The sequence below is a fragment of the Hippopotamus amphibius genome, chromosome 1, assembly GCF_030028045.1.
Source record: "Hippopotamus amphibius kiboko isolate mHipAmp2 chromosome 1, mHipAmp2.hap2, whole genome shotgun sequence".
Lineage (NCBI taxonomy): Eukaryota > Metazoa > Chordata > Mammalia > Artiodactyla > Hippopotamidae > Hippopotamus > Hippopotamus amphibius.
This window is the reverse complement of record NC_080186.1, coordinates 158,702,882-158,719,824: the sequence shown is the minus strand read 5'-3', so window position 1 is coordinate 158,719,824 and position 16,943 is coordinate 158,702,882. Positions and strand designations below refer to the sequence as shown.

General features: G+C 42.2%; 1 protein-coding gene across 4 annotated transcripts in view; it reads left to right on the top strand.

Moving 5' to 3' along the window:
- Positions 1 to 16,943, top strand: part of ARHGAP26 (Rho GTPase activating protein 26) — a 448,717-nt gene that overhangs the window by 417,085 nt on the left and 14,689 nt on the right. Inside the window, exons 21-23 of one of the 4 annotated variants that reach the window (XM_057732285.1) lie at positions 11,158 to 11,268; positions 11,404 to 11,433; positions 11,746 to 11,857. In XM_057732285.1, coding sequence (XP_057588268.1) covers positions 11,158 to 11,268; positions 11,404 to 11,433; positions 11,746 to 11,749 — 145 coding nt within the window. In that variant the 3' untranslated portion in view covers positions 11,750 to 11,857. Of the gene's footprint in view, positions 1 to 11,157; positions 11,434 to 11,745; positions 11,858 to 16,943 lie in introns of those variants that run through there. The other 3 variants (XM_057732278.1, XM_057732267.1, XM_057732256.1) reach the window with 3 other exon arrangements.

Sequence of the window (16,943 nt, the reverse complement as noted above, 5' to 3'; positions counted from 1 at the left end):
GGTTGGAAAATGATGGCACACGTGGTCCAAATCCAGCTAGTCACCTTGGGTTTTTTTGTTTGTTTTGTTTTTATTCTTACTTTATGGCTCATGAAATAAGAATGGTTTTACATTGTTAAACTGTTACATTTTAAATGTTAATGTAAGTAACCATGTAATACCCTTAATTTTTGCCTCTTGTTCCACAAAATCTAAAATATTTACTATATGGCCCTTAAGAAACTTTGCTGAATTGGAGGCAAGTAATGACTGCAAAGAAGAGCATTGAGGACGTCTTGTGAAAGACCTTCAAATGACAGAAACCCAAGTAGCTTAGGGAAGAAGTGGGAGTTATAAGATTACAATCTGGGGAAATCTCAGAGTGACTCTAACCTCGAGCACAATTGAATCCAGGAGCCCAAATTATTATTTTATTTGGCTCTTCTTCCCTCTTTTAAAAAACAAAACAAAAAAAAAACAAAACTTCATTTGCGGGCTGATGTTTGCCATGTAATAGGAAAAAGAGATCTCTGGTCATCCTCAGCCAATACATTTAGGTTTTGCATCCATGAAGAAGGGCAATATATTCATTTATTAGACCCCAGGGATGAACTGTGATCAGTTACACGTCCATCCTTGACCCCCTGTGGCCGGGAGGAAGGGGATCTTCTGACTGGCCAGTGTGGATCACACGCGTGCCCCTGCAGTGATGTCCGTGGGACACTGGACCTCCTGTATTGCGTGGAGTCTAGAAGAACTTCTCCAAATGAACCAGAAGAACGGGAGTTGGAGAGTTGGTGGGCATGAGTAAATTGTAACTACAGATTCTCCTCTACCAGGGCAAGCAGTTTATTCTACATGAAGTAGGTATTGGGGAGTTTATGAGTAGGAAAATGCTATTTGTTGAACAACATTCAACAAGTAGTTATTAAGCTATGTGTTTAGGCGGTTCATGTAGTTATGATGTGCAGTAGGATGGACTGAAGTGGTAAAAGGTAAAGAAACCAGGCTAGCGATTCTTATAGTAGGCAGGTTGGGAAGGCCTTGGTCTTCACCCTAGAAGCACTGGGGAATCATTGAGTATTTTATGCAAAGAAATGACGTGCTCAGATTTGTATTTTGAAATCATCACCAAGAATGGTTCTCTTAAGTTAAATAAGCATCTGTATTGAAAATCTTGTTGACGTAAATTGGCTTAATCACTCATAGATTGTTCATAGTAAATTTAGATTTACCTCAGATCTGAAGAAAATAGACATTTTAATTTTGTGAGATTAGAATTAATGGTGTGTCTGTTTTGCTGTGTCTGTTTTCACTGAGCTCTTAGTGGATGTTTGGTTTTGGAGTACAAGAACTAGAGAACATAAAAATCATTTTCCTTCAGTTTGTTTTTGTTCACAGATGTTAAAACTCTTTTTTTCCACTGGAAAGGGTGCTTTGCTGGAAAATCATTTAAAGTTTTTTCCAGTCAAGTCAATAAGCTCCCCAGAACCAAATGAACAAAGGTTGAAAATCACCATGAAGCCCAGTGAGAATGCATTTCTTCGTTGCAGGCTGAGCCAGCCATTGTGGAAGGCGAGCGTGGTTGTAGGGAGAAAGCGGGGTTTGTGCGTGGTCACACCAAAGGAGCGAGGCCGGGGATGGAAGATAGAAATGGAGTAGGGAAGACATTTGAGGAGGTTAAAATCGGATCAGAAGCAATTTTCCACATGTTTAGACTAAAGAATAAACACTAGAATTTGAGGGAAGCCAGCTATTTGCTTGGGGGGAGAAAAGCAGAGTCCAATGGCCTTAGCATTAAAGTTCATGTCTCCTTATCTCTTTGCCTCATATGCCTTTCATGGTATCCAGACCAAGCTTTGTATGTTGTAGGAGTTTAATTTAATTGTCCTGGATATTATCTTTAGCAGCAGTGCTTTTTCTGTTGCTGAGAGTTGTGAACATAGTGAAATATTTTAGGCTCCTTTTTTAAGAATCATCTTTCCCCAGGGTTACTGTTACAGGGCCACCACTGCTAATTTGAGATACTCCTTTGTATTTATCAGTGGACATTTAGATTCTTATTAAATCCTTTCCCCCCATTTTCCCCTCCCTAGTCCAAACAGGAAATATTCCCTGAAAGCAGACCGTACAGAAAGGGATGCCAGATGGCCAATGACTTTCAGCCAGTGTTGTTAACTTGTTGTCCAGCAGACTCAGAATGCAACATCGGAGATGTCCTCCTCGACTTCCCTATGCCCAGGGGAAAGGAAAACACCACTGATTTGATGTAATAACTTTACCAAAATAAAAAAAGTCTCTAGCAGAGTCAATGTAATTTATCAATGAGGAGAGAAGAATGGGAAGTTTAGTTCTTGCATATGGAAGGCACTCAGTAAATATTTGTTGACTGTATTTGACTGAAAAAGAAGAGAAACAGTAAAAATAGTTGGGAACTGCCAACTGTGTTATGCAACCAAAGCCACAGATTGGTGTAACAAATATGGAATTGTCATTTTGCCCCTATTAAATATCCTTCCTTTAGAGAATAAAAGTAGCCATTTGTATGATTAGGGAGAGTATTTCTTCTATTAACATGTATTAAATTTTTTTGGCCTTAAATGTAAACATATTAATTGTAGGAAATATGGGAAATATTTTAAAATCACAAAGAATAAATATTATTTAATCTCATCACCCAGAGAATGCTGTTAATATGTTGATATACTTACTGTCCCTAAGTGTTTTAAGGTAGATTTGCACATATATTTTATTATATAGAAAAGTACATGAGATGTATTGTGTATTATGTATTATGTAACTTCACAAATTACTGTTTTGCAACTGCTGCCCAGTTAAAAAGTGCAACCTTGCCGGGACTCCAGAAGCACCCACATCTCTCACCTTCTCCTTCCCTATCACAGTCCTCTCCTTTCCCAGAGTGGTAACCACTAATCTGATGTTTACAGTAATCAAAGTCTTTGTTTTTATTTATTTTTTGAGCTCTTCAATATGGGTTCTTGTTATTTGCAATAGTATCATTCCATGAAGTCACCACAGACACTGAATTAGTGAATATCATAGCATTGCTCCTACAGGAAATAAAGGGTTAGGTTCCTACGAGCCTCTGGTTACAACTTTTTTGTCAGCCAGTCAGTACATAACCTTGTTTTACATGGGTTTCTATTTAAAGACACCTTATTTAATATTGCTATTGATTCATTGACGTTAAACTCAAGACCAGCAGCGCTATAAGCCATGCCTGAATGAAGCTTATTAAATAAGCACATTTTTTTTGCAAGACATATCACAGCCTTCTCGCGCATAGGAACACTGCAGAGCTTGACCTCAGGGGAAATGTGCATGCTGGGTAACTCAGGGTGACTAAAGGTTTTCATTACCCTGTGTGTGTCCACAAAGGACTATGAAAGCACCCTAAGTATTGATTCTGGACTTACAAATAAATTTTAGCAGTTAGATGAAGTCCTGACTGCAGAATCTGCAAATAATGATTGACTTGGTGCATCCTTAAAATGTAATATTTTGCTTTATTATTTTGAGTCTGGCTTCTTTGGCTCAAACGTTTTAAAGTGATTCCTGTAGCTGTAGTTCATTCATTTATTTTCATTGTAGTAGAATGCACGATTGTATTAATATACTAAGATTATTTCTCCATTTTACTTTTGCTCGACTTGTAGCTTGTTTCCAGTTTTTGTTTTTATAGATAAATTGCTCTACACAGTCTCATACATGTCTTCTGGTCCACACATACACACTGTGCTCTAGGGTATGCATCTGGGAATGAACTGCTGGGTATGGAGAATGATAACTTCATTTTCCCTAGATAATGCCAAACTGTTGTCCAAAGTGGGCGGAGCAGTTTACACCCCTTCTCCAGCAAAGTGTAATAATTCCGGTTGTTCCATGTCTTGTAAACACTTGGTTATTTTTAGCATTTTGATGTGAGATGTCTTAAGTCATTCTGGTAGATGAGCAGGATCATCTCACTGGTTTTACTCTACACTTCCTGCATTACAGAAAGGGTGAGCACCTTTCATTTGCGTTTTCTCTTCTGAAGTCCCTGCTCAAGTTTCTTTCCCATTTCCCACTCGGTTGTCTGCCTTTTTCTTATTGATCAGTAGGAGTTCTTTGTATAGTCTGGTATGTGCCCTTTGTTTATGTATTTATAAATGTTGTAGGCTGTCTTTTTACTCTCTTTTAAGGTTGTCTTTTGATACATAAAAATTCTTGCTTTGACGTAGTCACGTATGTCAGTATTTTCCTTTATGGTTAGTGCTTTTTTATGATGCCCTGTTGGATAAATCCCAATCCCAAGTTCTCGGAGTTATTCCCTCCTTTATTGTGTCCCTTTGGCAATTAGGTCTATAATCCCCAGGAAATCATTTGTTAGGTATGACATGAGGTAGGGGTTGTGTCACCTTCCGTATAGATATCCAGTTATCTTAGCACCACTTATAGAAGAGTGCTTTCCATTATTATTATAAAATAATATAGGCTCATGATTTAGAAACTCAAACAGTATAAACAAATGTAAAATAAAAAAGTGAATGTCCAGTCCATGCCTGTGCACCGGGTCTCCTTTCTCGATCCCTTGAGGCAGTTATAGTTTCCTGCCTGTAGATTTTAAGACTAGCTTAAACATACCTAACATTAGAATGGTGGCTTTAAAGCAAACTTAAGTTATGCCTCAGAACAGTAGATCAAATCTAGTGGCACTATTGCTTTTCTATTTAAGTTACAGTGAATGCATGTGTTTTTGCAATATCTTCATTACATAGAGAATGACAGTTGTACTGAACTCAGTTTAAGATAGTAAGGAGATACTGGGACTTCTCAGCAACCATTCCAGTCTTTTAAAATAGCAAATGTTACCTTATAGACCCTTTGAAGTGCTCCCAAAACGCTTCCACCTTTCCTTAAAAATAACTTCATAAATTGTGAGGTTATTTAGTTGAAAGAAAGTAAATACATTGTACTTTAAGAACCAGTTCTGATTGTGGCTGAAATGTGATTTTGAAAAAGATTGAGGGGCTACCCTCAGGTTTAACAGGAAAGAATACTCTGCTCGGTAAGCATTGTGCAGTGCAGAGCACAATAGAGGCATCTGTTCCATTTACCCTGCGGGTCCTTGCTTTCCCTTGAGGGTTTTTCCCCAGCAGTGAGCAGTTGAACTAAGACCATTGTCCAGGCATCTTTACTTCCAATCCAGAGTTGTTCCCTCTACTTCGTATTTCTTTGTTATTCTACATGAGAGGGTTCGAATTATTGACTTCGGAGAACCTTAAGGGTAAGAGATTCCCTGTTCTAAGATTTTGGATTTTATTTAATCACAGAATTATTTGCCTTTCCCAACATACTCCATCTGAGTTTGAAACGTATTTGGAACTTAAACTTCAGAAATTTTTTTAAAAGCTGGGAAACAGAACCACTGCCCTGTAGACTTGTCAAGCAATTTTAGAAGCAGATTATTTAAAAACTATTTGAAAAGCAATTGCATATAATTGCTAAGGCCTTAAGGGGATTTCGCCAGCAAGTCTCATTAAAATTAGAATCAGGACTCTGTTATTGTCCGGATAAAAATGTATATTAAATTATATTAGATGTGGGGAAAGAATCTGTAAATACTGTGCATACTTGGAAGAGTCAGAAGAGAATACAGAGCCATTCAACTTGGGGGCATGTGGACTTTCCCTCTTACAAAGTTGTGAAGCACATACGGAAAATTCAGGACGTAGATAGGCTTTCTGTGTTGTGAAAGCTTCAGCAGACACGTAAAGAACATGTTCAAATTTCCAACAAATAGAAGTCGGTTTTTGTGTCATTTACTCTGATGGACTACTATCCAGCTTACCAGTATTGCTTTTGATCCTGTTTTCACAACTGAAGTTTGATTTTCCTTCTCTTTTTGTGGCATTGTAACTCAAGACATAAAGGGTTATTTTCCAAGGAAGAAGAATTCACTAATTTGGGATTAGATTAGATGGGACTTTACAGGTTTTCATGGAATTTCCTATTTTCTCTCATTACAGGGAGAAAGAAAAAAAAAAAAATACACGCAGTCCCCCCTTGCATTCAGCAGCACCGTCCCCGTTCCAGGCCTGATGGGGAAGGGGTCTGACATCCATGACTGGCAACCTGGCCTGTAGGTCACAGACCACTGCCTGGCGAGAGATGTCAATGCCAGTTTTGTGACTTCTCCACAATAGGCTGCCAGCAGGGCACTCTTTGGCTTCCCTTGTGTACCTCGTCCCTCCTACCTATCCTGTCTCTTTGAGAGTCCTAGACTAAGCCAGCCATCTACCACTCCCCGTTTCTTGGGTCAGCCACGCCACATGGCCAGGGGTCCAGTGCCCCCCACCCCCCAGGCTGTGGTAGTCTGTCTCTCTATCCATCTGCCTGTCTCCTTCCCCACGCTACCTTCTTGGCAGAATGCCCTTTAGAAAATTAAACATTGCTTCCAGATGGAAACAACACAGGAGGGGAGTTGTATTCATTTTTACCATGGGAAATGCTAAGAAAGAAAAAGAGTCCAAGGTAACCTTTGTGGACTTGGGGGGAAAAGTCCATCTAATGTTTTTAAATGGTCATTCTCTGTGCTTATGGGGCCGTGGTGAGAGGGAAGGGGCAACCCCCATATGCTGTTGGTGGGAATGCAATCCAGTTGAACCTTTCTGCAAAGCTATTTGCTAGGACGTATCAAGACCCTTAAAAAGACTCCTAGTCTTTGACCTACTAATTTGACTTCCAGGAATTTATGCTAAGGAAACAATTAGAGACACAGGCAGTGATCCTCTACAAGTATGTGAGTTGCAGCGCTATTTATTATGGCCAAAGGGGGATAATCTGAATGTACATAATAAGAGAGGGGTTACATAAACCAGGGTGTGCCATATAGCATAATATCCTGTAGGTTCGAGACTACTCTGGGGTTCGTAGAGAGGCCTTCAGGGGGTCAGCTGCTAAGATTGTACCTTAAAAATTATTTTTTCTATCCTAATGTCAGTTGTTTGTTATTTTTGGCCTCCTGAGTGGGGAAAGAGTTTTATGATTTTTAAAATGTATCAAAGGCTACTTAATGATATCAGAAAACACTTAAGTGAGAAAAACTTGCTACTATATATGTAGCGTTATCCGCAATGCCCCCCAAGAAAAGTGAAGAAATTTGCCAAGATGATAACAGTGGTCATCAGTGACATAAATTATGTATGATTTTACTGCTCTTGTTGTGATATTTTTCCAGTTTCCTACATGGCCACCTGTAATTTTGCATATCACAATTAAAGAAGATCAGCTTTCTTGTTAAGGGTCAGCTGACTGCTTACCTTTTACCAGCTCAGGTTTTTTTTACTTCTGTGGTGTAGAGCCCCAGGAGGGTCTGCCGCATCCATGATCAGATTGGGAGACTGCTGGGGCAGCCCTGTCCACAGCCCGGTAGGCATGCCCTGGCTGGTACACCGGATGCCCCGTCAGTCAAGTGAGTCACCGCAGAAGGGTGTCAAACCGATGCTATTGCCACACACTGTACTTGAACTCTCAGCCACATCCCAGCATGCTGCCAGGCCTTTGAGCCTTATCTTCCTAAACCGTTATTTCTTCCTTGTCCAGTGAATGTCAAAGGGACCAACTAGGGCTGGGTGACTCCTTTTAAGGACACCGTGGACCAGCAAACTAAAACCAGTGCAAGCCTTCTACTTAGATCCAATCCAGACCAGCAAATGTTCCTTAAAGTTTAAGCTGCTGTTGCTATAGTTGGGCCTTGATGTGGGGGCCTGGCGGGACCCTAGGAATATTTAGTTCACATTTAATGAAAAATTTGCTAGGGCATTCAGGTGAACTCTGAGGTTGTAAAGAGGCTTTTGGGGATCATCTGCTAAGATTATAGTTATAAAATTATTTTCTCCTGTCCTAACACCAATCATTTGTTATCTTTGGCCCCCTTAATGGGAAGAGAGTTTGAGAATTCGATATTGGAGGCTTCAGAGCCAATACCAAAGCTGCCCATTTTTAGTTTGTTTTGTCTTGTATTTTTTAGGAGTGCTGTTGTCATTTTAAGTAACCTATATAGCCAGACACTTCTGTGGTCGGGGGTAAGATTATACAAATAATCTTGGTCCGTTATCATCATCCCTGTGCATCTTATTTTCTACATATGTGTTCTCTGAGTTGCATCAAAACTGATATATAATGTGCTATTTCTTGGAGGAAAATGTATGTGTTTACAGTCATTCTGTTGCTATAGGCATCAATCATCATGGTATATAACAGTATTCAATAGTATTGTTGATGTTAAGATTTATTGACGTGACTCTGAAGCACAAAGAGTGTAATTCCAATCGGTAGTTTAAAAAATCATAGAAGTACTGTGTAGTATGCATTTTATTGTTACCCTGAAACATAGTGGTAATAAGTTTTAGATTGTGGTTATTTTATAGCAAATAAATGTTATTGCTATGACTGAAACATAAGCAAACAAATGAAATTCTATTAGTTGTTAAAAATCACAGTTAATACTATGGCAATGGACGTGGAGATTGAAGAGTAACTTTTTATAATTGTTATGACTGTCCTGCATTCCAGCCATGTACTAAGTGGCCAAGAACCACTTAGATATCCAGGGATGTGAAAAAACGTTTAGAACCCACACTGTGTTCATATAATATGTTCCAAACTATGCCTTTAGCCAAAGGCATGATTCTTGGTGCAGTTGAGGTAGGAAGCTGGAGGTTTTCCTACTTATAAAAGCCACTAAAAAGAAAACTCAAAAAAAAAAGTCTTAAGGACTTTTTAATTGTCCTGTGTTGGCCACTGACCAAAGGAACAGATTAGTTCAGGCCTCTAGCTAGGCCTGGGCTGCTCTCATAAACCTCCAAATTGTCCCTGGTCAGAACGTGGGTTCCTGGACTGGGCTGCAGTTGGAAGAGCCAGGCCTTGCCCACTGGGTCACTATCTAGGGGGGGCAGTGGTGAGGAGAGGACTCAGAAAGCGAGGTCTTTCTTACTAGCTGCAGCTATAGATTAACCGAGGACTGACTGCCCAGTAGAAATGAGGCAGCACTTCCTCCTGGGAACCAAGACAAAATCAAGTGTGGGAGCAGGTATTAAACTGATCATAGAGTAACTGATCCCTTAGCTGATGAAGCTACTTACTGTCTTATGTTACAGTTGTTTTTTAATCTGTCCCATCTCGTCAAAGACACTGTAAGATCTTCAAGTCAGGGACCTTGGTAAATGCTAAGCTGTATTCCACGTATTGTCTTGATTACATAATGTGTTCAATAAGCAGTCATTGCTGGAATAATTGAGAAGAGAAAAAAGCCATTCTCTTTGAATTTAGTCTCTTCTATTATATGAATTCCATCTGCTATATGAATCTACCAGACAGAAGACTGAGGCAGGATTGGGGATTTCGTTGAAATTTACAATGTGTTGAGTCTTATTGGGTCTGTCTGTCGCTGCATTCCCGTTTTTCCTTGCAAATGTGGTAGGCATCTAAAGGAAACTCATAAATCAGTGGTTAAGGTTTCTAGTGCTATGGCAGAGTCTGTAAAGAAGCTTGGCGCAGCCTAGAGAATCAGAGCAAGTCCTGCTACCCCACAGGTGATACATGTGGCGGCTAGAGCCTTGGGCTCGGAGCCAAAGGATTGGGGTCTGAACCTCAGCCGTGACACTTACAGCCTAGGTATCTTCAAGCAAGCCTCAAATTGGCCCAAGTTCCCACATCTATGAAATGGGTATCATAATATGCCTCTTGGCTGGATGGTGGGTTAAATGAGATTCATTAATTTACTCAATAATTGTTTATTGAAATCCTACTAGACACTATTTTAGGTATTAGAGAAACAGCAGTAAACAAAATAAACAGAAATCCTTACTCATGGAATTTGTATTCTAGAAATACAGTACATATAGTGGCATTTAATAAATGTTTCATTCAATTAATCTGAGGATATACAATGGGTTTTTTACTGTATATTTCCATAGGAATTTATGTTAACAGCCGTAGACAATTAAGGCCGTTATTGAGTCTCTCGTCTGAAGATAGCTCATAAAGTAGGACATTTATGTGTTCTTGCTAAATCCCAGTATGTTTAGAAAGTCTGTTCCCCTGGAATCGGATTGCTGTCATTTTTACCTCTGTACAGTGCTTGGGCCACATAACCCAGCCACTGGCTGGGGCTCAGGGCTGCAGGTGGTGTTATGACTGGGTGGTTTCCGAGTTGTTTTCTCAGTCATTGGTGTTTGCACTATCTGTGACTTAATGCGATTTTACAGAGTTACTAGGATGTTTGTTTGTGTAATTTGTGGAAATAAGTCAAAGGGCTAGCATGACTAGTTAAAATCCACAAACCATATTTTAGTGAGTAATTTCAACCTTTCCTCTCCAAACTTTTGATTAGCCACCCAGCAAAGAACAAAATGACAGATTTAAGTTTTCAGTTCCTCATTTTTTCCATTGCCTTCCATCTGGGACTTTTTCTTTGAACATCAAAATGCCCAAAATCCATGAAAAGAGAAGGAATAAGCCTGGAAAGCAAACCTCAGAGGGATGACTGCGCACTGCCCGTAGCTGTGCGCCCTCTCCTGAAAGGTGTGTGTCCAGACCTGTCCTCCATCCGCTATCACTTTTCTAATGGAGGCTCTTCTCCGCGTCTCCGAAGGCACGTGGCCCATTTCATTAAAAAATGTAAACAGGAAATTGTTTTCTGGCGAAATGGCCTGTGTGGCCCCAAAAAATGGTCATTTTTGCTGAGACATGACTTCAAAAACATTCACACAGAGGTGGAAGCTGAAGGCTGGTTATAAGCTAGCTCTGCCCCAGATGGAGGCTGGTGATAGGATGTGGGTCTGAGAACCTGTGGACGTGGATTCAGGGCATTTTTCACCGATGGCCAAAGGTACAATGGACGTGATTGAGGAAGCTCCTACCACCTAGAAAGCAGTTGTTCTGCAGGGTGAAGAGACATATGAACACTCCGAGGAATTCCGGAACAGGCATTACCTGGAAGACACTTGGAGGTTTGGTCTGGGGAAATATGACTTGGCACTGAAGACACATCCTGGGTTTCAGTGCTCCTCCAGTCTCTCCAGCTCCATGTCATTCGGCCTCCCCTGAACCTCCTGTTCTCTCGCTGTGGTTTCCCTGTGTGCTGATGAGTTTTCTGGTGGTTATGTCTTGCAGCCCCCCGAATCCAAGCCCAACTTCACCCCTCTCGCCATCTTGGCCCATGTTCTCGGCGCCATCCAGCCCTATGCCCACCTCATCCACGTCCAGCGACTCATCCCCCATCAGGTCTGTTGCAGGGTTTGTTTGCTTTTCTGTTGCTGCCGTTGTTCTCTCATTGGCTTGGTCCTCTCTTCATGCAGTGTTCAGCCTCCTCGTCAACTTTGTTCCCTGCCATCCAAACCTGCACTTGCTTTTTGACAGGCCAGAAGAAGCGGTCCGTGAAGATTCCAGGTAAAATCACGGATGATGACCAATCCATTCCCGCTTACCCAAAGCTGGTCAGGGATTCCAGCCTCAGAGACCAAAACTGGGAGGGACCATTTGCATGAACCAGCATGGCATTTACCACGCCCTTCTGAACCCTTCCTCCAGATATTGAATTTATCTGTGATGCTTAGAGTTTGGGGAGGGAGTGCCTCCTATATGGGCTCCTGTTTGGATTGCTCTCTGAACCATGGGGCTCTGTGTGCTTTAGCATAAAATAATATCAAAGGGAGCAGTGCTGAGACAAGTACCGGCCTTTTCTTCCCTTATTTTTATCAGTTAACATCAGGCAACATTTATTTGTGGAGTTGGGCTTTCAGCCATGAGTACTGACACTAGCTGATGAGACCCAAACCAGCTGGGAGAAAGACGAATATCACACGGAATAAAGGCTTGGGATATGAAGCAGTTTCTCTTTACGTTGTTCTTGGCTGCCTCCTTGCTTTCCATGTAGTCCCAGCAATGCCCAGTGCTGTGTTGTGAACCCTTTGCTCTCTTGGGAACAGGTGGCACCTCTTTGGTTGACCTGGTTCCTCCCCCCAGGGGCCAAGCTATAGATTTTCCCTGCTTTCATGATGTGCAGACTTAATTCTTTGCATTTGAGTTCTCTGGAGAAGAGAAGCTGTTTAAATCCAGGAAAATAATTCATAAGGCTCCTGCAGAATCCCTCTGCTGTGTAGGTCCTGAGCATGTGTGTCTCTCGAACTTAGACTCTGCTTTCAGGCAGCCACAACGCAGAGCCCAGTTATAAGCATCATAAGTATTTTGGGCCTTGGCAGTATTTTCTCATCCAACTTTTTCTCATAGCTGGTTTTTTCCAAGGGGGTGGGCCCAGCAGAGAGGCTTAAATAATTTATAAAGCCGAGTCTCACTTTTTAAAAAAGAAACCCCATGCTCTTTATACATATATATGTATTTATATGTATATAAAATATATATACACACACACATATATATAAAACTTGATTCTCCTCCAAGCACTGCCATATCTATCATTTCATTCTGTCTTCACGTGAGAATAAGAGAAGAAATGGCCTGAACCCTATTACAGAGAAAGAAAACTAAGACATAGAGAGGTGACTTGTACACGGTCACATGACTCATGAGATCCAATCCAGAATTCAGGACTTCTTGCTCTCAACCAGCACTCTTTCCTCCAAACACATGGGTGGTCCAAATTTAAGTTTCCATGTTCCCAGCCCCAGAGCCTGGTCTGCTCCTCTAGGTTTTCTGTCTAGCTTTTCCTTTGAAGATGGAAAAGATAGATAGCTTTTCACTATATCCTTTTATCCTCACCACAGGAATAAGGTTAAAAATTCAGATTATACTTTTCCTGACACTCAAGTTATTTCCTAATTATTTCTTAGGTATATCCTGGGCACTTTGGGAGACGTTAACTTTCTAGGACACCAGATATGGCTTGGATTGTTCTGGTTAGATCGTTGAGTGCCCTCATGAGACCTGAACCAGAGTCAAATGTGGCTCCTTCGATTTAATCAAAAGGAAGTAAAATCTTCAGAATATTGGCCCTTGGACAGAGTGGGTTGGGGGACTCAGGACAGTAGAATCGTTCAGCTAAAAAAAACTGAAATGTACTCTGCTTTGACAATATTCACTTTTTCTATCTCTAAGCTTTGGGACCCTATTGCCTGTCCAGTATCTTCACCACTCTACTCCTATCTCCCAAGATATTTCCAGGTTTTACTTCTTTAGATACTCCTTTCCCAAAGGGTTGGTATTTCCAGATTGGCAGAGGACAGTGGCAATAGAATCTGCTCACCCCGTGTGTTTGGGTTCATGGTTCCTCAGTACTGTTCACTCTGGCCATCATTGTAATGGCACCATGTGGACGATGCTGTTCCGTGACCCTGGAGGAAGCTGCCATTTTGAAGTAGGCAAGGCAGAGTAGGGCTTGCTGTTGGCTATCACTGAGCTGACCACGTGCGCCCAGGTGAGCACAGTAGGGACACGTCTGGGGAGCTGGCCAACAGAGAGGGCAAAAGTCCCCTACTTGCTGTTGCATTATGCAGCCAAGAGGTGGGGGCATACACCCATTAATCAGGTCCAGTGAACCGTTCCCCCAAATCCACTTCCAGAACATGAGGCTTCAGATTTCCTTCCTGGGGCAGAGCTTTTAAAAGTAAAAACTTACTTAGACCTTATTAATGGGCCCATGAACTTCTGTATAACGTCTCCTCTGGAAGTGGCGTTGTTAGTACTTGTTAGTTCAAGCTCAGGAATGGAGCTGCCTTTCACCGCACAGCAGAGAAAGGAGGAGCAGTTGCCTTTCCTTTCACTTGTACCCACAGAAAAGCTCCCAGCCCCAAATTCATAACTTGGATTCACACGGGGGCTCCTGGAAATTATGCCTAAATGATCAAGCTGTTGCATCCTGCCAGCCTAGCTGAGCCCAACTCCCTGTACCGTGCAGAGTGGGTTGTCATTTTGCAGAGTTTGCAAGGGCAGTTGAGGGAAACTCCTCTGAGTGCTTTCCTGGCCCCATGCCATGCTCAGAGGCGAAAATAAAAAATGAACTAGCAGAAGGTTCCAAGCTTGTTCATGCCCTTGAAGGCCCTGCTGAGGTCTGAAGTGCACTGTCAGAGAAGAATCACAGGCATCCCTGGATCTCTGTGTCCAGTGTTGAGGTGCTCTGTGGAGAATAGGGAGGCAAAAAACCAAAGACGCTTAGTGGGGATTTTTTATTTCTTTAACCAGAGCCAAAGCCTACAAACAAAACCTCTGGCAACAGGATCTGTTTTGGTAGAAACCCTACCTAACGCGAACCACTTGGGGCTTTTGATAGGGAGAAAGTATGGCATGGGACGTGGGACTCAGGCTGGCAAACTTTTACAAGGAGAAGACTTTCCCCTGAGTAGGGCTGCCAGATTTAGCAAATAAAATGAAAATACAGAATACCCAGTTACATTTGAATTGTAAACCACAAATGATTTTTTTAAGTGTAAGTGTGTCCCATGCAATATTTGGGACACACTCATACTAAAATAGTATTTCCCATTGATCTGAATTTCAGGTGTAACTAGATGCCTTATATCTTATTTGGCAACCCTAGTCCTGGGGAACAGGGTTAGTCCCTTTTAGCACCCCTCTGTCATCCCTCCCATTCTTGTGCACACCCCAAGGGGGCAGGAGGAAATCTCAGGGGAAGAGACCTTCTTGTAGACTGCCTGTCACCTCTTAATTTGAGAGAAAAGCAAGGCTCTTTCCTGACCTTTGTTTTTATTTTGTAATGTACTGTTTTATCGAATGTTATCATTATTAAATTCCTAAAAGATATTAGTGGAGAATTACTCCCCTTGAATGATAATCTTGGGCACTTGAGCCATTCCCTCTGCTTCATTCATGCCAGATACCCCAGTTGGTTTCCCTGGCTTGTCCCTGTTTTGTCCCATTCCCTTTATTTGAGGAGGTTAATAAGTAACCTCTAAGAAAATCCAGCCAGAAGAGCCTTGCCTCAGATGTTTTTCACCTCACCTTTTATCTGCCCATCCCTGGTCCCTGTGCTCTCTCCCCACCTGCTCTGCCTTGTCCTCAAGGGGCAGTGACTCTGGCTCATGTCCACTGGATTTTCCTTCTACCTCCCATGTCATCTCAGGCGCCACTTGCCTGTTGGTACTGAGTTTGGGCTTTTTTTTAACAGTTTTCACAACCAAATGACTCCTCCTCTCTGCTCCCCACTTCCTCCAAAACGAACGCAAAAGCAAAAACAAAAACAAAAAACTTCAGTTGTGTACTGGCTGCTTGGCCTTTGCTGGCCAACACACAGACTTGGTTTAGTTAGGTTACAGAATGTGCTCCTTATCCTGAACTTGATTCTCGCGTTAGTGGTAATTACATAGGAGGAGCTGGTTTCCAGTTGGAGCTGATACATTCTCAAGGCTCTTCCTTCCTTCATTCCCAGCGAACCCACTTCGTGTTCTCCCACTTGCCCAGTTTTCTCCCAACTGGTTATCATCTCCTGGCTACTAGAAGACCAGAGAGAATGCCAGTGAACTGCACCCTGGCACAAATTCTAGATAACCATTTATCTGCACAACAGACCCTTTAAGTCATCTCTCCTTCAAATTTCATGGAACCCAGACTAAAAGTTTTCGATGCCTGGCCCTGGTATGTTTCCAAACATCCATGGTTCCTCTTTTCCAGAGGGAAGCCGGACTTGGTGACTCCAGGAGTAACAGTTCCATAATGATTCAACGTGCCCTCCCTCTTCTGATTCTGTCTGGATTTACCTGAGACCCAGCGGTTCCTCAGCTAAATCTCATTCAGCCACTAGAAATCAGTGCGCCATGAAGGTTTAGCATCCCTGGGTCCTTGAAGCTCTCCATTAGCCAAATAAATATAAAGCAAATAATATATATCCCTTGAATAATTGTCTAACCTAGAGAACCTACTTGCTCTTTTGTTACTCTGCCCTGGAGGCCCTAAATATGCTTCCTCAGATAGCTTAGAAGGAGAGAGAGATTGCTTTCAGCAAATGAAGAGCCAACTTTTGACTGCTAAATGTCATTTTTCTTATGACCCTTGAGAAGTCCGTAGCTCCTTTGGGACTGATTGGATATCAGAACAAAAATTCATTTACCAGTACTTGCAACTTGTACTTTAGAATGTGGGTTAGCAATCTGCAACCATTGGGGCAAATTCAGCCTGCCCCCTGTGTTTTGCAAGTAAAGTTTGGATGCAACGCAGCCACACTCATCATTTACATGTTGTGTGTGGCTGCTTTCGTGCTACAATGTGGAGTAAATGCAACAGAGACTGTATGGCCCACAAAGCCTAAAATATTTACTGTCCGGCCCTTTACAGAGGGAGTTTGCCAACCCCTGCTCTAGAAGGATGGTTCTCAGCCCTGGTTGCTCACGAGAGTCACGTGGAGAGCTTTATAAAAATCACTGATGCTGATATCTGCAAGTCAGGGTAGAACCCAGACATCTGTGTTTTTAAAAGTGATTCTGATTCGCAGTGAGAGTGGTGTCAGCACTCCCTGGATGAGAAAGGCACAAAAAAAACTGCATCATGCCCCTCTCCCTTCTTCCTCCCCACACATGTGCACATGTCTGCTCATACACACACGTGTGTAACTGCTGACACCCACCCCTTGTCTGCTCCCTGCCCTACCCTGGAGGTCCGGGAGTTCCAGCTCTGGAATCCTGCTCCACCAGCCCAATGAGAAATAAGTAACATCTGGGAGAGCTAACGTCAGCCCTAGGCCTGGAGCTGAAACCTGGCTTTGCGAGAGTTTCTCCTTTTGACTCACTGAGCATTGCCAACTTCCAACAGGGTCTGCTGGGAGTGTTCTCCAGAGCAACTTGGAAGTTCTTTCCTGCCTCCACTTCCCTCCTCCCCAGCTAGTACTGCTCCAGAAATGGGGTTCAGCCTGCCCTCCCACTGTTCAGCTCTTATAACTCCTAGGTCAGGTTTTAACTTAGTTCAAGGTGACCCCACAAGAAGTGTGGTTTTTC